Source organism: Pezoporus occidentalis, unplaced genomic scaffold, assembly GCF_034315485.1.
Source record: "Pezoporus occidentalis ecotype Australia unplaced genomic scaffold, CSIRO_AGI_Poc_V1 ctg62, whole genome shotgun sequence".
Classification (NCBI taxonomy): Eukaryota; Metazoa; Chordata; class Aves; order Psittaciformes; family Psittacidae; genus Pezoporus; species Pezoporus occidentalis.
In genome coordinates, this window is record NW_026915966.1 from 315,740 (window position 1) to 337,500 (window position 21,761).

General features: G+C 50.8%; 1 protein-coding gene across 1 annotated transcript; it reads left to right on the plus strand.

Moving 5' to 3' along the window:
- Positions 1-735: 735 nt before the first annotated feature.
- On the plus strand, positions 736-19,675 carry CDR2L (cerebellar degeneration related protein 2 like). The gene is made up of 5 exons (XM_062639828.1): positions 736-1,320; positions 13,411-13,523; positions 14,811-14,959; positions 15,710-15,874; positions 17,236-19,675. Exons 1-5 carry the CDS (start codon positions 1,242-1,244, stop codon positions 18,119-18,121), a joined length of 1,392 nt encoding a protein of 463 aa, XP_062495812.1. The 5' UTR covers positions 736-1,241; the 3' UTR covers positions 18,122-19,675.
- Positions 19,676-21,761: the final 2,086 nt, after the last annotated feature.

Consider the following 21,761-nt stretch of genomic DNA (forward strand, 5'->3'; position numbering starts at 1 on the left):
TCCAGTAAAAACCCAGGGGTTCCATCACACAGAAGGCAAATAAACACTAAAAAAAACATCTAAACCCACTGACACATGAGCTCATTTGGACCTTGGAATCTCTGATGGATGCCAGGGCTGACAAGGACAAATAAACCCCCTTGCACCAAACTCCACAGTAGCAAGGAGGAGAAAGGCCACCTTCTCTAATGTTCATTGCCCTAAGCTGAAAAGCAAGTACCAAAATCCTAAGTCTTTCTGAACTTGTATGTAAGAGACCTGTTTCCTCCTCAGACCTCTGCATATCCTCATTTCCCTCAATTTTAAGCTCCTTTCACCCTTTCGAAAGACACAAGAACTTGTCCTTGATTAAAAGAAGAGAGAAACCCACATCCAAAGCACTTGTTTCTCACCAGGGTGCAAACCAGGATGAAGGGCTAGGGAAGGCACAATGCTGAGGTGATGCTACAGGACTGTTGGTATGGGAGTTCCCCTCTCACAGCCCCAGCGAGGGAGCTTAGAAACACTCCCCTCCTTGAAAAGCAACCCATCCAAACCCACCAAGGCAGAGAAGGCACCAACATCCCCTCTGACGGGTCCTGAGACTTGCCCAAAGTCACAAAGAAGCCCGTAGCAAGGCCAGGACACCCTCCACATCCCAGCCAGCGCTGGAGCAAGCCCTGCTCCCGGCTGCCCTCCCCGGGAAGCAGGGACCCAGTCGGAGGTATCAGCACAGGGGCGAACTGCAGGGCAGCTCCCTCCTCCGCACCCTGCCAGCCCCAAACCCAGCTCCCTACAGCCTCAGGCAGGGCTGGGCAGAGAGGAGGAGGAGGAGGAGAAGGAGGCCGGTCTCTTCTTCGCCTCCCCCTTCCCTGTCGCCGGGTTTTCTTGCAGCATTTCCATGCTAGAGGTCTCCACCGAGCTACGGAGAGAGGATCTGCCTGGCTGCGCCGGGCCCTCTTCCTTCCTTTGTGCATCCCCCAGCCCCGGGCAAGCCGTGTCCCCCGCCCCGGCCGCCACGTCCCCTCTTCGTCCCCTCCAGAGCCTCCCCCGGCCCTGGAGGCAGGAGGAAGTCGCCTCCCCGGGCAGGCAGAGCCGGGGAAGCGGCAAGGCACCGGCTGCCACGTCGTGCCACCCTCTTCCCGGCGCGGGCACCGAGGCCGCATCCCCGCCCGCATCCCTGCATCCCTCCCCGCTCCGCTCCGCGGCGGCGGGGTCCCCGCTGGCGGATGCTGCGCGCCTCCCCGGGCCGCTGGTGCTAAATGCTGAGCGCCGACAGGATGGAGGAGTTTCAGAGCGAGGAAGAGGAGCCCTGGTACGACCAGCAGGACCTGGAGCAGGGTAAGGATGGGGACACCCCGCAAGCTGCCAGGGATGACGGGTTAGGGGGATGTGGAGGCAGAAAAGGGGGCAAATCCCGGGTTCGGGAGGGTGGGATACCTTCTGTCAAGCATCGTATTTGCTTGGCAAAGCCAGCGCCTCATCCTGCAGCGGCAGCTCTATGGAAATCTCATCCCTGCTGCTCCAAATCACTGTCCTGGCCGTGGAAAGTTTAAATCCGATGGAGAAAGGCAGGGAGCCCAGATTCATCGTGAGCAACATTGTGGTAAAATCCTGGCGTGTTAAATCCACAGGGAAGCTGGTTCCCCAGAAAACTTGCTGCAGGCAGAACCAAAGATGGGTAGTTAGGACATTGCTTTCACCTCACAGCAGTTGCAGGTAGGGTTAGCACACACACTAGTTAAGAATTAACACATCAAAAATAATGCGTTGCTATGCTGAGGGTGCTGAAAGTGTCTCTCAAAAGCTTTTGCTGGCCAAGCCCAAATCCAAAGGGATCTTCAGCTTTTAAGTCACCTTATTACTTCTAGAGGTTTTTCCAACCAGCCAAAAAGCAGGAGAAATTGGGAAGGAGGAAAACACAAAATCAAGGCCAAGTTTCAAACAGCAAAAATAGCTTTGCAAGAAGATAACATTCACGCACAGTTTGTTTTGCAGCAGCTGTACATACGTTTGCACTGCTTCTGTCTAATGCTTATCCTGAGGCTGGACATCAGTGGCTGTGGGAATTTGGGGCATCTATTCCTTATCTTAACATTTTGACTCAACACACAGAAAGTTAATAACTGGAAGAAGTCCTGCTTAATGGCAGTTGGCCCAGGAATGAACCAAACTGCTCAGTGAATCCACAGGGAAAGATTCCTCCCTGAATCCAGTACCTCTCCGTCACACTCTAGGTACAGTTATAGATGTGCTTTGGGTTGCTAGCAGGGACGCGTGGTCCAGCTGCAGTGCCTCTGCCCCCCATCGCTCCAGGACATTATCTCATGATTGAAAGTTTACACAACTTCAGCTGCAGGGCAGAGGCCCAGCAAGGAATAAATCCAGCTCCCCAGGGATCGCTGCAGCTGGTTTTCAACCCCAGTTTATCAGCACACAGGAAGTATCCATAGCGGGATGCTGGGTCCTGGGCTGTGGAACACAGATGAAGCCAGGGCAGAGCACAGAGATGGAGCTATCGGCTGAATAAACAGTGCAGCCTTTGAGTGCTCAGAAATGCACATTGCTGGGTGACGTCTTCCCATGGCTCACAAGGGGCCTGGGCACTGCTCCAGGGGCGGGATGCAGGCTGAGGAACAGCAGAATCATGGATGAATATAGGGATTGTTGGACAACGCGGGACACATTGATTTTGAATGTAACGCCGTCCCTAGTGTCAGGTTCATGAGTCAGCACTGGCACCTTACAACTGGCTCACAACAATAAAACCACCTTCCTACTGTAGGCCAGGTTCCTTACTCTGTCCCAGCAGTGTAATGCAGAATAACTGCCTCCGGATGATGGATTGATGCTGGGACAGCCTCCACCTTTGAGCACATCCAGGTCTGGAAGAAAAGAGACTCAAAACAAAGCCCAGCGGTGGGATTTGCAGTCTCCTGTATGGAGAGGGGCTGCACAGGCTTGCACAAACACAGGAGGAGGGATGAGGAAGCCTTTAACTAAAACCAGCCAACTGGAAAGGTCCTACGGGGTAATTACAACTGTAATTAATTTGCATGATGCACAAAGCATCACGAAGGGCAGTGCCAGACTTTGTCCACACACTCTGTGCCTTTGCATTATAGCCATAGCAGGTTCCAGAGGTCTCTGGTGACAGCACAGCTGTGGAGCTGTTGGTTTGGAAATGGGGGGTGGAAGTAGAGTGTAAGACATCCCATGCAGCATGGGCATGGACCAGCATTACTAAGAGGGTAGGAATGCCAACAGCCCAGGGTCGCACAGAAACCCACGCCTGGCAGGCAGAGGACAAAAGCAGAGGCTTAGAGACTGTTTCTTGGGAGTGAGGGGTGGGAGAACCAAGAAACAGCCTTGGAGCTGTTTCTCTTGGAGCAAGAAGAGCAGAGGAGGTTCTGCTGTGAACCGGTTGGTCGCTGGGCCTTTATCATCATTTCACAGCATCAAGTATTTATGACATTTACATCCAAAACTGTTTGCTAAGCAACAGATGGCTTAACTGGGAGCAGTGTGATGACTGTGTTAATTAACCATTTTAGCACCACAAAGGAAATCATAGGTTCAGCTCTGCTTCAGTGCCTGTTACTTCCCTCCTCATCCTTCACAGAGCTTCACCTTGTTGAAGTAACAAATTTTTCCATGAAAATAAACCCAAATCCCTCTTTTTTCCTCCCTAAAGTGCCCACAGTGGTTGACTGCATCCACTACATGCCTTGGAGGCAGCCAGATCTGGTCCCCAGCCTCAAGGCCCTTCCAGCCTCCCTCAAATGAAGCTGGTGCCTTTCAGGTTCTCTAACCCATGTCCTAACACACTGTAAGCCTTTGTGGTTCAAGGTGTTGTATCAGGATGCCTTAGGACACACAAGTAGAGACTCAAATCCCAGCCAGGATACTTAGAAGTGACATGGAAACAGTACTGGTGTCCTTTGAGGTGTTAAATTCTTATAGTATTCCCTCTGGAAAGGCTTCCTGATTTGAAGAAAGGGGTAAAAATGGAGCTCTGTTTGCTTGGTAGCATGCCTTTGCTTATTACCAGGCTTTCTAATCATGAATAGGTGTCAGTAGTGCTCTGGTTCAGCCACAGCCTCACCCTCCATGAGCTGAGGAATCTGTGCCTCTCCGCATTAAAGCCAGATCACAGTGATGATGAACCTTTTCCAGCCATTGAGAACTGATGATGTGGCTCCAGTTGCATCATACCCTGTGCACAGAGTATGCAGCCAGAGCCTGAGAGAATGAATGAGCTAAAATTAGAGAGTCTGAGCTGGGGATAAGTGGGGACACCTTTTCTGTTCATCAGAGGCATTTGTGTGTAGAAGGGCTGTGTGCCAACTCCATCACATCTGGATCCAAACAGAGCAGAGACCAGACCCAGCTGCTTCCAGCTTTCATCTCCCCTGCAGCAAGCTCTCAAGAGAAGTCCTTCCTGCAGTCACCCCACTGCATTCCCTGATCTTCCCACTGCCAGCATTCCGGTCTAAGCCAAAGAGCAGGGTGCAGCCCAAGAGAAGGGCTCTCAAGGACACCCTTATGGTGTCTGGAGCCTAAATACCACCCGAGTGCTGGGGTGATCCCTCCTGCGTAAATAAAACAGCCTCACAATGCTCTGAATTAGCCAGAGGACCAGAAGTAGCACAAGAACCAGCGCATCACCTCATTGTCACTGCAAGACTGATCATCCTCAGCCATAGAAACTTTTGGGCCAAACCATCTGCAATGCAGGCTTAGGACTTGATAGCTGTAACCTCTAAAGGTCTCCAGATTTAAGGATCTTATTTTAATTCCTCCTCCTCCTGCCAAGCATCTGATTGCTTGCATGCTAAGAAGGAAAATGACACAAGGTGCTGAGCTTGCACCACTCCAAACTCATCCATGTAAAGACACAGGGTCACCAGTGCTTTGGTGACACTAGGATAAAGCCAGGGATACAGTGCTAGCACCCATAACTGCTTCACCCAGCCTACCTGGGGTGCTCCATAGAGCCCCAATTCACTATCAGCTTTCCCAAAGGATTCACTGTGCTGGGGAGCAGTTGGTATCCCAGATTCTATCTCTCATGATGCAGTTAACCCAGCACAGGGGACAAACCATGCAGCTCGCCTGTCCTTCAGCAGCACAGCAGTTAACTCGCTGTCCTTCCTCCCCAGTGGCAAGCCAGAAGGACGGAGTTTTGCCTGCAGTAGCTGAGCCACTTACTTATTTAGCAGTGCAGTACAGCAGGTAGCTTATGGAAGTGGAAAGTTTTCAGTGACTAATTGCCAAGCTGCTTGGGAATGACAAGAGGGACAAGAAAAGTCACAGGAGACAAGGGAATAAGATGACAGCTAGGTTAGCCTGAGGGGCAGATGAGAGCCTCCAAATCTGGGAAGGAAAAACAAAAGAATGCAAGAATATATATTCTTATATACATAATGTATGTATTTTCCTAGAATAAAAATTCCCCTGTTATGTGAAGACAGTAAGAAATGGGGGCATAAGAGAGTCTCACCCAGCAATCTGCAGGATCTCCCTCCTGGTTTCTCACAGAAGCTCCTTCCTCCATCTGCTGAACCCCAGGCACATAATTCCAGCTGTGGGAGGGAGCAGGATTAAAAGGACTGCTGGAAAAGGAAAAGGAGAGGCAAAAGAAAAAGAATCCAAACCCCAAACATAATAAATCAGAGCTTTCCATATCCCCCATCCTGAAACAACCAGCTAACAGTGGCTTTTCTCCTTGGCAAGGCCGTGCACGAAGGATTTATGGTCCAAGTCCTGAAGGACATTCCTTCCACATCAGCCCTGAGCCCAGGGGAATGGGAGCCCAGGCACAAGCCACTAACACCCTGCATTCAGAGGCTTTTCCTCACATCCCAGCATTTTCCAACTCTCTTCCTTTCGTCCTGTACCAACCAGTGCTGGTTGGTGACAGAGGAGATGCACCGATGCAGTGAGACAGTCAGGAGCCACATAGAGCTGTGACAGCACCAGGGTCTGACCCTGTTCCTGCTGAAAGCTGTGCCAGTGCTTATGCTAACACACAGGTTACTCCTGCACACACTCCATTTCCTCTGCTAAAGGACCTTTCCCAAAGCAGCACATGGTATATTCCCACCTTGCCTGACTCCAACAGATCTCTGTGCTCACATCGAACACATGATGAGGGCTTCCAAAGCTGCTACTTGACCTGCTCAAAAACACACATCTGAGTCAAGAATTCAGTCAAATATCTCCAGTACAAAATACCCTGGAGGAATGAGACCAGATGTTACACAACTGCTGGTCTTTCACAGCTGGGAATTTCAAACTGATTTGAGGTTAGAGTTTGTTCCGGGGGTTTTTCCATGCATATTTAAAGCACAGTTGCAAACCTTCTCTTCAAAACATGACAGTTCTTTTAATGGTTTAAACAGTCTGTTCCTCTGCAGCCTTCTGTGATGTCTGTCTAGTTTACCCCACGTGCAGTGCAGCTGCCCTGCCACTGCTCAGTTAACTTGTCTCCTCCCTGAAGGATTCAGTCTGAGTGTGTAGTATCCAGGTCCATGCTGACCTCTTCCAGTTATGCAGCTGGTGCTGGACCAAGGACATTATCGTGCTGTGCTCCAAGTTTTCTTGGCCTGAAAGCAAGCACTGGATCCTGGGAATGCACGCTGGCCTGGGAGGTGGTGGCTAAGCAATGGGCTCTGCAGAATGAGGCAGAACAAGGAAAGTGCAGCACATCCCCCTGAGCATTGGGCTCTGCACCAGAGCTGCTTCAGGAACACCGGTTGGGCTCCTGAAAGAGGCACTGCCCTGCATCCTGCTCAGGACTAGTGATGGACATAAACAACACCATCAAGTATTTAACCACTCCCTTTCCTTGCAAACAAACTGGAAGGCTACAGCACTGTGTCCCTCCTGCATAGCTCCACAAATCCATCACTCACCTGAGATGAGAACCTCTCCCCACATAGGCAGCATCTCCAGCTGGTACCCACAGCCAGGCACCAGGCACTGGGCTGTGTGTGAGCTCAGCACCCAGAGGAACAGGGCTTCAGAGCATCCTCCAGCAGTGAAGGGGCAGTGGTGGGGTGGCAGCATGCAAGATGTTACAATCTAGAGCCAAGCAGAGGGGCTGCTAGAGAAGAGGTTGCAGGTTTTTGGTGTTGCTGCAGAGGGTCAGGCTGTTTTCTCAATTAGCTGTCACACATGGCTGTGGAAGGAGGATATTCTCTGTACTTGTACTTGTGCTTCTGGCACATGAGGAGCAACAGACAGGAGTTAAGGAGCAGCCATCCTGCTGGTGGTGGCCTTGGTGCAAACGGCAGCTATGCTACAGCTTGGCTGCTCCCTGAGGGACCAAGCCACTCAGCATCAGTGGTCCAGCAAGGGCGGATGAGTTGCCTGGCAATGGCTCAGAGCAGCAGAACATGTTGTGTGAGCACGAGAGCTGACCCGGCTGTGGCAGCCCGTTGCTGTGGGCACCATTCCCTGCCACACGAGCACACTGACCTGTCCTTCCCAGGTCACCTTTGCTCGGGGCTCAGCACGTGCATAGTACTGTGGTGCAGCAGCAGCAGCAGCCAACACGTAGTCTCTCTGGCGCTCATCCTCCCTGTCCAACCTGGGTCAGTTCAACCTCCAGAGCACACAGGGGAGAGGAGATTGCCACATGGCAGCAATCCACATCTGTGTCTTTAGCTTTAAAAGAGTCAAAGCTTCTATTCATGGTTCTCTGCATCCCAACATAATTAATTAGTTGGAGCTTTGCTGCCTGCAGGAGGGATACACGCAGGAAAGTGCTGGCTGCCTTTCCCACTTCTCTTTCCTCACTGCTTCTCCTCAACAACTCCACTTGTATGCATTTATTTAGGACACCTTCTGATCCAGGTGCACTACCAGAGCCTCCGAGATGACTGTTTCAGCCTAACAAGGCAAACACAGGCACCAAGGCTATCTAGATAAAGGAACAGCAGGGAAAGACGCAGCTGGGGTCCAAACCATGGTCTGATAACACGCTCTGTGTTATCATGCTCTAACAACTTGGCAAATGCACATTGATTGCTGTGGGCACAGGGATGGGACTGCTCTGTGTGTGCTTGTACAGACACATGCAGCTTAGAAGCAGAGGTAGCCATGCTAGGTCTCAAATATTAATGTATAGGGGAGGCTTTGGGGCACAGACAGATAAGAGGGCAGAAAGAAAAGGCAAGCATCAACCAAATAAAAAGCCAGATGACCATCTGTGAATTAAAAGAGGTGATGGAATGGAAACACTGAGCAGGACTGAAAAATGCAGAAAGCAAGGAAGGGAGGGCAGGGGCTGACAAGACTGGAGGGCCTCCCTGCAGCACAGCACAGCTCATGCATCCCTGAGCCCCTTATCAGGGCTTTTCACTCCTTGGTGGTGCCACATTTGCTCAGGGGACCACAGACAGCACCGAGGGAGCTGCTCTCATTGCACTGTGCTTGCTTTGCCCCCTGCAAACCACCTCGCTCCCCTACTGTGGCTGACTGCAAAGCCCAAGGCAGCTCAGAGGTACGTAACAGATTACACAAGAGAAATAAAAGGGAAAGAAAGGAAGGAAAGCAGCAAGCAGGAAATCCAGCAAATCTCATTATCCAACAGAAACGCTCGTGTGACCAACGTCAGCTCAGCCCAGCTACAGCCACAGGTTGAAAGGAGAGGGAGGAGGAGGCTGCGCTGGCAGGGACCTCACGCACACCCCTCGCCTGCTCTCACCAGCCCTGCGAGGGGCAGCTTTCCCCTTTGTTGCACTGGGCTGCTCTGCAAAGCAAACCCTGCCTTTTGCTCACACCAAAAAGGCAGGTCCCCATGAGAAACACACAGAACAGGTTAGCAACATTGGAGTTATCCAGTGTAAAAGGGCTGGAGAATCCACGCCCCAGCAGTAACACTGGTGGCTCTCTGAAAGCTCTGCCTTGCCATGGGAAACACTGTCTGTGGAACGGACACTTTGAAAAAGCATTTCCAGGTTGTTGCAGGATGCTGTCAGATGGCACTGGCTTATTTGCAACCCAGCGATCCCTTGCAAAGGCTTATAAGGGCTAAGTACACAGAATGCCTCCTTCACCTCTCATGGAACAGCAGTAAGTGCTGTACAAAAGCTGATCTTCATTGTAATATACCCAGACAGCACAATCCCTTGCAACTAAGAAGAACAATAAATGAATGGCAAGCACACCCTACCCTAGGATAAACCAGCACAGCATCATCTATTTAGATTTCAAAAGGAATAATTGCACCTACCCTTGATTCTAAGTACCCGTGTGTAATGGAGCAGACAGCAAAGGCAATTAAATTAAACGTCAACAGCATTAAACATCAGTTCTTAACGCTGAACCTACCCCATCCATCAGCTAACAAACACCCTGAACTTCCTCCAGAGACCTCCACACCAGAGCTCTGCGAGCAGCTCATCCCTGCTCTGAACCAGGTGAACTCATCATCTGCAGTAACATCGTATGCACCCTATGCAGGAGCTGCCCTTCCATGCTTCAGAAGGGACCACAAATAATTCCTTCATAGATGCTAACTGGAAAAGAACGCAAATACCTGCACCATAAACCTCTGCTTTTTGGCATCACAAGTCAAAGGGCTGCTATCACCCCCTGCCTTTCTCATAGGATGAGGACTGGGTTGGTGCATTTAAAGGTGAGCAGCAAAGCACAGCATCCTTCTCACCTGTGCTTGGAGCAGTGGCATGTTCCCCCACAGCCTAAACAAATGAATCCCTTGATGCAAGAGAGGCAATGAGGGGAAGCCCAAAGTGGCTGCTTCCTCCAGAAAGTCGTATTTGTGAGGTCTATCTGAATAGCCACTGGATCACCACCTTGCAGAGAGCAGCTGAAACCTCCCCTGCCTGGCACCAGACTAGTGCTACCCCAAAGCCACAACCAGGAGATGCTGGAGGGGGAAAAACCACTTCCAAGCATGGGCTATGGCAAAGATTGCTCTGCTCAACAGATGCAGACCAGAACTGGGACAGCAGGAATGGCTTCAAACCCTCTTTGAGCCTCATCGCAAGTGCCTAGCTCCGCAGCAGCTCCATGCAGCGCACAGCTGCCTGTGCCAGTATTGCCACAGGGCCCTGCAGCAGGGGAATACCCGGCAGCGCGTTTCTCAGCATCTTCCACTCATACCCAACCTGATGCAGCTTTTGGATCAGGATTTGTCTCCCAGGTTTCCTCGGTGGCACAGAGCTAGCAGAATTATTGCTGAGCTGCTGCTGATCTCGGCAGCTCCAGGACAGCTGCTCCTGCACGCGCTGCCCAGACAGGCTCCCCTCCACCAAGCACTGCTGGGATTCAACTCCCGCTCCCTTCCCACCATATGGTCTCTCTTCTCTTCCCCTCCCTCCTTGCTCAAGCGCCTTTCCCGTGGAAGCTTGCAGGGAAACGCAGCCTCCATCCCTCCCTCCACTCCATAGGCACAGCTCTTTGTCTGGGGGCACGGGGTGTCTCCTTGGCTGCTGTCACTTAGAAGGGTCACATCAGCACTTGTGGTACTCAGAGCCAGAGAGCACCAAGCTGGTGCTGTCCAGGACAGTTTGCATCCGCAGCCCTCTCCCAAACAGGATTTGGACAGCACCAATGCTCCCATCTTTTAAGTTGGATGTTGCCCATTTCTGAGCGCTGTCTTCAGCACAGAGGCTGTGGAGGGATCACGCACATGGAGCGGACACACTGCAGTCATTCCCAGCCACTTTATTTCTCCTTCTGCATCGAAAGAGAAGGGGGAAGGGAGGCATCAGCGTATCTGCTAAATTAGGGCAAGTCATACAGCACTGGCTGATCTGGCAGTGGGGAAGCAGAGGAATACAATAAACCATGGGGAAAGCACAGTGCTATCCACAGAGAATCCCCAAACTCCTGAATTGTTCCTTTTTCCCCCAGGCTTACTGAAATTTCACATTCAGCCTCAGGTTTCTGTGGTCTCCAAGGAGAGGAGCTGTGTGCTCCCCAGCCCCTGCAGAGGCACAATTAGTGCAAAGATCAAGAGGGATCTGGTCTAAAGACAAGATTAAAGCACTTCCATGCAGCATCCCCACAGTCCCGCAGCCTGGGGGAGACCAACAGGTTGGGTTGGACTCAGGCACAAGGGGTGGATGAGACAGGATTACTGGGGATGCTCAGGCTGGCTGGCAGGCAGAGAGTGAGTGAATGTACGTGTGTGACAGCAGCTGAGGCGGCTAAAAGACACTGAAAGAACCAATTCCCCCATGTCCTTCCAGCCCGGAGTCTCCTAGGCCCTTATGCTCAAAATGGAAACGAAGATTCAATTTCCTCCTCGGAGCTCAGCCCCTTTCTTTCCTCTTTCCTAGCCGTCCCCAAACGCTGCCCATTTCCCCCCATTCAATTATTGCTGACAGAGCCCTTTAAATTACAATGCAGGATCTTGCACTGCCTAATCCACTTAACTCAACCCCAGCTGATTAAATTGGATGCCATATGGTGGGAGAGCACTGGTGTAATCCACAGGGACGGGGACACATTTGACTCATTACCTGGAGCGCAGCACAGAGCCCTCTGTGCCGGGGCCCTGCTTGCTGCAAGGGATGTGATTTGCAATACGCTGGTCTCCAGCAATGACGCTGGCTCTGGCAAAGGTGGTGGTGCCATTAAATACAGCCCCAAGCAGCTTAAAGGCACACATTGTCCTTCCTCTCTGGTGGCATCTGGCTGTTCCCTGTCCCCAGCTGGTGCAGCCAACACTCAGCCTCCCAAGGGCACTTTGGAAACAGGGGAAACTTAGTGCTTGGTAGAAGAAAATAGGTGGGAAAGTCTGTGGGGAAATGTGCCAATGTCTTGATCGCATTGATAGCTGTGACCCTCAGCCCAGGTCACTGTGCAATGTGGGGGATTAGAATTAAGAAGGTCACAGCCTAGAATAACAGCCTGCAACGAAGGCCACAGCTGGAGAGCACATGCGCCTGGTGAAAGGGAGATTCAGGGCACACTGAGCAGCTCTGGCTGGAGCACATCTGGGAGCCACCCCTCCCGCACCACTGGAGCCACACAGAACAGAACATGGGTGTCATCCCAGCTAATAACACAGAAGCGCTTCCAACAATACAGTGTTATCCATCAGGAAAGCCCCATCTCAAGCACTGACAGCACTAATAGCACTGCTCTCAGTGAACACTCACATCCAAGAGGTCAGTGTGAGCCTCAATTTGTGATGTGCCATTCGAAGTGTGAGAGATCAGTGATTTCCCAGGCTCAGAACACATCCCAAGCATCTTTCTTCTTGCCTTAGTGACCAAGTATCCCTCTTTCACAATCAACTGCATCACCAAAACAACCCCTAGAAGAAAGCATAGCTGCTCTTAGCCATGGCAGAGCCTTTACAAAACACAATTAGCTGCAAACTAGAGAGGAGCACTGGTGGGCTGAGAAAATACCAGAGCAGGAGACCGAGGTCCCCCACACACCGCAGAACCGCCTCTCCTTAAGCATCTAAAACTGCCTAATAACCATACCAGAGAGAGAAACACACACCAGGACCTGTTGCCTTACCTTTCTGGAGGTCAGATTTTCAGGCTACCTCTAAAAGAGAAAACTCACCTCTAAAAGAACCAGGAAAACAGAAACCCACATGCTCAGAGGCCAGGCTTTAAGACAACCAATTCCTGTGAAAGCAAAGGGATGTTATCAGAGCCAGCTGAGCCATCCCAGGCCCACAGACAGCATCGTCTGATGTGCTCAAGCTTTGGCCAAAGGACCCACAAGGTCCTGAGGCCTTCTCTTTACCCAGAAGGCAGCAAACCCAGTGTTTAAAGCCAACTACGTGGTCATCTCTTTTCCCCTGCACTTCTGCCAAAGTCCAGCTATTTCTGTAGCTTTAAAAGGGTGTCTAGAGGTGGCAGGGAGTGAATATGAAGTGGTTTGTCCTCACCCTGAAGCTGCCCCAAGGAAAGAGCCACAGACCCAGTCACTGAAGCACACAGCCAGTGCTGCCAGTCCTTAGGGCCACACATGGGTTTATTACTGGTATCAGTCTATTAGCAGTGATGGATGGGGGCTGATGGCAAAGGCAAGGCACTCCCTTCATTAGGGATAACAATACCATTTACAGAGCATCCCCAAGGCTCTCATTCTAATGGGTGCTGTTTCAGCCCTACAGGTTTTGGTGATAGGGAATGAAGGAGCTGAGCACCTCTCACAGCCAAGCCCCATGGGCCTGATCCTGGCTATGCAGTGTGCAGTCCAGCCAGCCAGGCACCAAATCATTGCATGGAGGATGTCCTGAGCTTGGCCTCCCCTTGCTCCTGCAGCCAAGAGAGATGGAAGAGGCCAGATCCTGTCTGTCTATAAGTGTGCATCTGTGTCAAAACTTGCCAATAACACCAATGTCGTGCAAAGCATTCCCATGTTTGATGTGGTGGCATGTGGGGAGCCACAGGAACTGCAGCAGCTTTGTCCCATCTTGCCTTTTAGACTTGCATTTGGCCGCAGAGCTGGGGAAGACCCTGCTGGAGCGCAACAAGGAGCTGGAGGACTCCCTGCAGCAGATGTATGCCACCAACGAGGAGCAAGTGCAGGAAATCGAGGTAGGGACACAGCTGGGACAGAGGTGGGGATGGAGCTGCTCAGTCACCACTGTCACCTAAGGGTGATGGTGGGGAAGGGGCTTTTCCACCAATGCAAACAGTTCAGGTGCCAATAGATAGGATGTGCCAAAGGGCATGGGAGTTAGAAGTATCTTCTCTATGTGCCTGAAGTGGGATTGATTAAGGTCTGGTCAAGCTCATCCCAGTCCTGGAGAGGGTTCCTTTCCCCTCCTAACAGGTACTTTCCCAATTCCCACATCCCCACCCTCTGCCCAGATGTGCACACCAGATTTTAGCACCAGGTTGCATCTGGGTCACATCTGGCCATTTTCTGCCCGTCCACCAGCCTCCACACTCCTTTCCCTTTGCTCTGCCGCAGCTTTCCCTTCACTCCAGTTATTCATAATCACATTTGTTCCCAGCTGGCCCCTGGGCACCCCCATAACACAGCCCTTTTGTTAGAGGCACAAAATAGCTCTTTCTGCAGGAGCTGCAATCTCAACCAGTGTTTCAAGCATCCTTTGAGGTCAGGGCAGTATTTCTAAGAGCCCACAGAAGTGATCTTAGAGGCTTAAACCTGCTGTGCCAAGAGGTTTTTCATTCACTGAAAAACTTCTAGGGATCTGCGAGTTAAAAAAGCTTGGAACCCCTCTGGTTTAAAAGGACACAGAGCAGAGTGAGTTCACAAGAGCAGCACATGGTGGCTCTTACAGATCTGAGAGCTGATGTCTGAGGACACTGGTGGATGGATTTAACCACCCCCTCCAGAAGCACGCTCACTGTAGGATTTGGGATCTGGTCCCAGCTGAGACTGATGCCCCAATCCCAGTCTTTGCAGGAGGAAAGCTTGCAGTGGCAGGCTCACAGCAAAGGCTCTGCACACACACGGGAGCCGCAGGACTCCTCATATTTCACAGACTCAGAGCTTTTACCTGAATTCCTAAGGAATTGCATCTCCTGCAATTGATCTGTCAGAAAATCCAGTAACCAACTGGTCCATTTCAGTGGAGAGTCATGGTCTCAGGGGTATCAACTTTCTGTGGGTACTGGGAATAAAAGAGCAGCTGAACAGAGATTGAGCCTAGTGCCCTTCACAGAGGGCAGTTCAATGGTATTTTAGACACAGAACTATTCACAGTGAGCAGGGGGTATGACTATTTCAACCACTCTGAGGACAAATCAGCCACAGAACACACTATCAAAGGGAACAAGGGCTGTAGGATTTTCTCCCCGTGAAACAACTTGGATGTGGGATGTGGAGTGTTTCTGTCTGTTTTTTTCCTGCAGTACCTGACCAAGCAACTGGAGACGTTGCGGCAGATGAATGAACAGCATGCAAAAGTCTATGAGCAGCTGGACCTGACAGCACGGGACCTGGAGCTAGCTAACCAGAAGCTTGTGCTGGAAAGCAAGACATCCCAACAGAAGATACAGTGGTACAGCCTCCCCTCTTCCCTCTGCAGCAATGCTGTGCCCAAAAGACCTTCATCTTCCCTTTCCCCTGCCCCAAAGAGCAGTGTGTCCCTGCTATTGAAGCCATTCTCTTATCAGTCAGGTTTTGTGGCTATTTACAACAGAAGCTTGTTGCACTGATGCTGGTTAGCAGAGGTCAACCACAGCACAGACGCCTTGGGACAAGGGCTGGATAAAGGAGTGTCTGAAGCTGCCAGGAGGGAGCCATGGCAGCCTCTCCTCGGATGTGTTTCCTTGAAGAAGAGGCACATAATGGTATTAGGGAGGTCCCCAGCACACAGCCCAGCAGCAACACCAGGCACAGATCCAGCATCTAATGTAACGCTGGCTAGTCCATGCTGAAACACCAGTTTATCAATAGTACTTCTTTCCTAAAACAAGCCCATGATCAAGGTCATCCCTGGAAACAACAGACTAAGCCATGTCCTTGCAATGCAGCGTCTTTTGCAGACAACTGTGCTGAGAGGGAGTTTTACAAACTCCATTCAGAGCCAGAACACAACTGAATCTCTGCCTGGTCTCTCTGTGTTTATCTCTACATGATACACAAGAGGAAGAGAGTAAATAGCTCACCTGCTTGCTTTTCGTGCAGGGATATTCCGGGGTAGTGCTTATGTCCCAGAGGTGACTGGTTTAGCCATCTGGTTTGAGGACAGAGGGTTTCAAGTTAACACAATCTCTTGCCACTGTTTTAATCCCTCCTCTCTCCACAGCTTGACAGAAACAATCGAGGGGCTGCAGAACCAAGTGGAGGAGCTGCAGAAGCAGGTGGAGGAGATGAGGAGCCTGGAGCAGCTCCGCATCCGGCGGGAGAAGAGGGAGCGGCGCCGAACCATCCACACCTTCCCCTGCCTTAAGGAGCTGTGCTCCAGCCCCAGGTATGGAGCCCTGCCTGTAGCAACCCCACCAACCTTCTTCCCCACCTCCTCTGCCTGTGAAGAAGGGATGTGGTGGGTTAGACCCTCTGGGGGTGCACAAAACCCCACATACACAGAACCAGCATCTCTGGCTCACTGGAACCAGTTGAGATGCTGCATTTCGTCCTATACGACTTCAGTACTCCCCCACCAGGAGCACCAGCCACACACCAAGATACACCACACGCTGCCAAGTGCTGTACAAGCACTGTCAGCACTATTGCACACTTGATCCTCCTTAAAACCCAGGCACTGTACATTCACTGACCTCGTGAGGGCATTTCTTGCTCAGCTTTGTCCACAACAGAGGCTTCTTTAAATAGATAAGCAATCGATAAGCTTTGTAACTGAAAGCATCCTCTGCCAGAGGATATGAACAAAAGACACTTCCACTGCAGCAGCACCGGGGCTGTTTATGAGGCCATAACCTAACCCCCAGCAAAATCCACTTAATGTCTCTGTGGTTCTTTCCCCCCAGCACCCCAGTCCCGCTCTCCCCAGTGCCTCAGGACCTCAGTTCGGTTGCAGCTCTGCAGCTGGCTCCGAAGGTCAGGCTGCCCTCCGTAACTTGGGAATCTGTTCAATACCCCCCACCACCACCAGTCCTGCCTCCCAGGGAAGGCCATGGTGCTTGCTCTTCTCCAATCTGTTCTAAGTACATAGGATGCCACAGGCACTTCATTGAGGAGGAGGAGAAGCTGAGGGAAGGGGGAAGTGCTTGTTACCACTCCCCAGGCAATGAAGGGGCAACTCAACCATGTCTGAAGTCTCTTCCTGCCTGCCTGCCTTGCTGTTTGAATCCCCCCCCCGACACACACACACTCTCTCTGGAGCATCTCCCAGACACAGGACAGCAGAGCTTGTGCTTCTGGGTTTTGGCTGGTTGGGGTTTGGGGTTGGTGGCAGATGCAGCGAGTAGTTGGTGAACTCCAGGATGCAGTGAGTAGCTGCTGAAATGCAGCAGGAAACACTGAAAGCCTCCCTCTTTCAGCTCCAAATGATGGAACTTGAACGCTCATCGTTGCTTCATGGCAACATTAGTGGCTTGTCCACATTGATGAGTCTTTCACCTTTTAGGGTTTCATTTCCCTCCTGTCTTTCATCACTGCTACCAAATGAGACTGCAGGTTCTCTGGGACAGAGACTGGTCTCTGTGTGGGGCACAGCTGCAGCCACACCTTGGGGTCTCCTGGCACATGGAAGAGGCATATCTCACTCCATGAGCTCGGGTTTGCTCTGGGCATAGTGGAATCACTTGACAATGAGACACTTGTGGACTCTCACTTGGTCAAACACAATCAAGGATCTTTCTTCTCTTTCAGGTATGAGGACGCATTCCAGATCCAAAGCTCTTCCACAGAGTTCAACCAGAAGCCACTGGAGAGGGAGAACGAACGTCTCCAAGCCATGGTGAACTCCCTCAGGTCCCAAGTCAACCAGGAGAAGCAGCGGAAGGAGAGGGTTGAGCGAGAATACACTTCTGTTATTCAGGAGTACTCGGACCTGGAGCAGCGGGTGTGCGAGATGGAGAACTGCAAACTGCGCATCAAGGAGCTGGAAGCAGAGCTCCTGGAGCTACAACAGATGAAACAAGTCAAGAAGTATTTACTCAGCAGAGAAGACAACTTATCTGAGGCCCTCCTTGAGCCGCTGAATAACGCCCCAGAAGCTGACTACATTGACCTCTCTGAGGAGGAGGGAGGAAAAAGCCATGGGCCATCAATGACACCTTCCCCAAACCACCCTGTCCGCAAGAGCTGCAGCGACACTGCCCTCAATGCCATCGTCACCAAGGATGCTGTGAGCCGGCACGAGGGCAACTACACGCTGCATGCTAACAACGTGCGCAAGAGGGGCATGTCCATCCTGAGGGAGGTGGACGAGCAGTACCATGCCTTGCTGGAGAAGTATGAAGAGCTCCTGAGCAAATGCCGGCAGCACAAGGACAGCGTGCGCCACACAGGGGTCCAAACGTCCCGGCCCATCTCCCGTGACAGCTCCTTCCGAGACTTCCGAGGAGAGGGACACGAGTTGGAAGAGCGCAAAAGCATGGAGAAGACCATCAGCAAACACGTGGAGGCCGTGGACAAGCGGCTGGAGCAGAGCCAGCCCGAGTACAAGGCTCTCTTTAAGGAGATCTTCTCCCGCATCCAGAAGACAAAAGCAGACATCAATGCCACAAAGGTGAAAAACAAGAGCAGCAAATGAGTCCCTGCCTCTCCGCAAGTCCCGCGTGCAATCGCAACAGCCACGTCTTCTCTTCAAGCCCCAGGAAACGCCACGTGGCCCCTCTGCTTTGAAGGTTCGAGAGGTCTACAAGCAAGACAACGTCACAGAGACTCAATTCTCTTTATGGAAGCTCTGGACAACTCGTTGGGATAATTGTACATTGTAGTTAGAGGATTCCAGAACCCGTATGACGGATCTCTGCATGAGTGACTGCCGCTGCCAGACATCACAATAGCAAACCACACCGCAAAGAACACGGATCACCTCCTCCACCCTTTGCAGCTTGTCTTACAGCCCAGTTATCTGCAAGCAAAAGCCTGGATGTCCTCCAGCATCCTCCTGCAGCTGGAGTGTTTCAAAGTCAACCAAAAGCCATTGGAACCCCAAGGGCTGCTCCAGCACACCGGCCCACTTTGGTGTGATGGCTAGGAACCTATGCTTGCACCCAAGAGAGCTCTGTCTACGCCTTTCCCTTCCCCAAAGGGCAGTATGTTCTTGCTATTGAAGCCATTTCTCTTACCAGTCAGGTTTTTCAGCTATTTTACAATGCAAGCTTCTTGCAACTGGAAAAACTTGAAGAGAAACAGATGATTGTTCTGTCTTCATCAGTGTCATGTAGTGTTTCAGTCCATACCCTCCAGACTTTGTAGGCACATGGGATTTCCTCGCTTTATATCTGCCCCAGGTGAAGCACTGTGCCTGGTAGGAACTCAATGACCAGGGCTTTCCCATAAGCTAGACAAAAAGTGCTATTACAGTATCAGAGACACACTTCCATCCCATGGTCTGGGTACCAGCCCTCTGTGCTGTGCTCTTCAAGAGGCTGTCATTGCCCCACTGTAGCAAACTCCTTAAGCACAGCTTGCATGGGCTTGCAGAACTGACTACCAGTGACCCGCATGCAAGCAGAACGATACAGCATCTCTCAGTGCCAGGAGCTCTGACCCTGGCAGTAGCACTGACCACACATTACCCCCCACTTTTGCTCTGTACATCTCCCCGTCGAGAGGACAGATTTCAGGGTTTCTGCTGAAAATCACCTTCCTTGGCTGAGATCCTGTCTCCAAAGGTTGTCACCTCTCATGTGCACTTCCCAGCACTGAAACCTCCTCACTTTTGCTTCCACAGACATGCAAACACACAGCCAAAAGGCCACTGCAGTCTCAGGAATCACCAGTTTCCATTGCTCACGGACCTTGTATGGTCAGACACACGTTTTAGGCAGAGAAGCAGCATTTCATTACAGTTTAGTCAACACCCTGAGCACAGAGCTACAAAACACAGTGTAAGCTACCTATTCTGTACCTGCCTGGAGAAGCTTCAGGCAAGATGTAGGTTCTGTTTTCACCAGCTTACATCCCAAAACTTTGGGTGAATGGTTGGGAATTCTGCAACATTGAGATGAATAAATGATAATGCAGCTTTGGAGTGAGAAGACTGTTAAACTGGAATTATCCTCCAAGTCCAGGGCCTTGATGTTATGAGGAGCCACCTTGCTTTCACTCACCATGGAGGTAACGCAAAAATACCCCCCAGAACACACTCTTGTGTTACACTGAGAACCACAGAGGTAAGTTGGCAGGAGTGCAATGCCCAAACCATACCTGCTCCAGAGGTCTCTTCCTCAATCCATCCTCCACCATCCACTCTGCTCTTCCACGCTCTGCATTTTCAGGTGCCCCAAACTCAAGAAGCATCAGGAGCCGCACGCACGACCGTGGCTACCAGCTCTGTAACAGTATGGAGAACCTTCATGCCTTATTTATTTATAATGGAAAGCAGTTGTCTAATAAAAGAAAACAAATAAAACTGAACAAGAGCAGCAGCAGAAGCAGCGTTGGTGATTTTCTCAGAGCATCCATCCATTAAAGTCACTGTTTGTAGTGGCTTGAAGTAGTGGTGGTTTAAGCTGACCCTGCAGTCCTTTGGCTGCTGTAGGATCACCTTAAACAATCCCACATGAATCAGCATCACTGTGTATAGCAGATTAAGCAGATTTTCCAATGCTTTATTCTTTCTTGTATAAAAAGGAACACTGATGTTCTCAAAGCCAGGACTTTCCTTACAGCTCTTTTAAGAGCAGCAGAAGAGTTATTTCTTTGATTTACATGTACAATTTGGGTCATGATAATGCTGGAGGCCTCCCTGCAGAAAGCAGAGTGAATACACCAAACCCTACTGCTGCATTACTTACGTAACATACATTCTATGCACTTGGACCACTAACATTTGCCACATGACAGAAACCCCTCCTTGCCAGCTCTGCAGCCTCTGTAAATCCACACCATCTCAAAGCTGGCAATTGAAATGCTATTTTTGGTTAGGCCTTTCTTGAAAGCCTCAAACCCAAAGCTGACGGATGGGAGTAACGTGGCATTAGAATTGGGCTTCACAAAGGACCAGCTGCTGTGCATGAGCAGTTTGTTCAGCTCAGTGCTGAGGGCATGTTCCTCTGCATCCAAAAATATTAGTGGCCATATATACACATCCTGATGACTCCGTGAGTCACAGTCACTTGATTCTTTCCTTCAGTGAGGCTTTCAGCAATCAAAAGAGGGGAAAATAAGCATTTCCTGGTCTTTTAGCCAAGCTTCCATCTAAACTTTGCATATTGCTTTGAAAACACCAAGGAAACCTACACAACTCCATTAAGAGGTAAGAGGAGAGTATTAAGCAACCACATTGCTGACCACAGAAATAGGTCTAATAGAGCAGCAGCTATTTAACAGCACGGCTCTGTGGTTAAAGACAGAAAGAAAACTACTGCATGCAATTGAAAAGGATGAGGGGAAGTCTGATACAATAGCAAATAATGATTTAATTCCAGCATCTGGCAAAACCAATGAACCCGTGCAGCTCACAGCAATAAGATCAATAAGGGCATGGCTTGCCAAGAATTCAGCTTTATGCTGAACTCAAAAGAAGACATTGAGACAAGTGCATTGATATCACATCTAGTCTGGCTTCTTCTCATACCACCCATCAGAAACCCACCCAGCATCAAAAATAGGGATGGAGCACTTGAAGCACGAGTTCAAGGGATTTACAGAGCTCAAACCCTCATGGGGAAGGAGATTCCTGACTCAGTCTTATCTCTCTTACAGGAGCTTAAACCTTCTGGAAGGTCCCTCAAAGAGCTGATTTCTCCTGCATTAATGGCTCATGCCCTCACTCACACGAGGAGCAACAAGCTCCTTGACATACTGGCTTTGCATCACCTTTCAGGGATGGCTCTTTACAGCTCTTCCACCCTAGTGAACACCATGCCCAAACAGAGAGAGCTCACTTTCTAAGCCAGTTCATTGCCCATCTTAAAACATCAAAAGCTTGGCTCCCCTTGGGTCAAAGTAAGACCTCGTCCCTCCAAGCCCTCCCTGGTGGGGAGAGCCGTTTCCAGCCATCACCCTGCTGTTTACAGGGCTCTTTGGGCATATATATCCACCATCACAGAGTGGGAAGGAAGCAAAACCACAAACACATCCCATTAGATGGGGCTGGGTCCAGCTCTGACCTTCAAGCCCCTTTCCCAGCCCCTTTGCCCACCCCACAACTTGTCCTCGGTGTGTTACCAGCACAGTGACGCCAGTGTGTTTGATATCAGTGGGCAAAATGAGTCATT

What these genes read in the sequence shown, in the direction of transcription:
- CDR2L (XM_062639828.1), top strand. Translation starts at nt 1,242, where the DNA reads ATGCTGAGCGCCGACAGGATGGAGGAGTTTCAGAGCGAGGAAGAGGAG. An exon ending in TCCCAACAGAAGATACAGTG is followed by an intron (nt 14,960 to 15,709) that starts GTACAGCCTCCC and finishes CTCTCTCCACAG; the next exon opens with CTTGACAGAAACAATCGAGG. An exon ending in GAGCTGTGCTCCAGCCCCAG is followed by an intron (nt 15,875 to 17,235) that starts GTATGGAGCCCT and finishes CTTCTCTTTCAG; the next exon opens with GTATGAGGACGCATTCCAGA.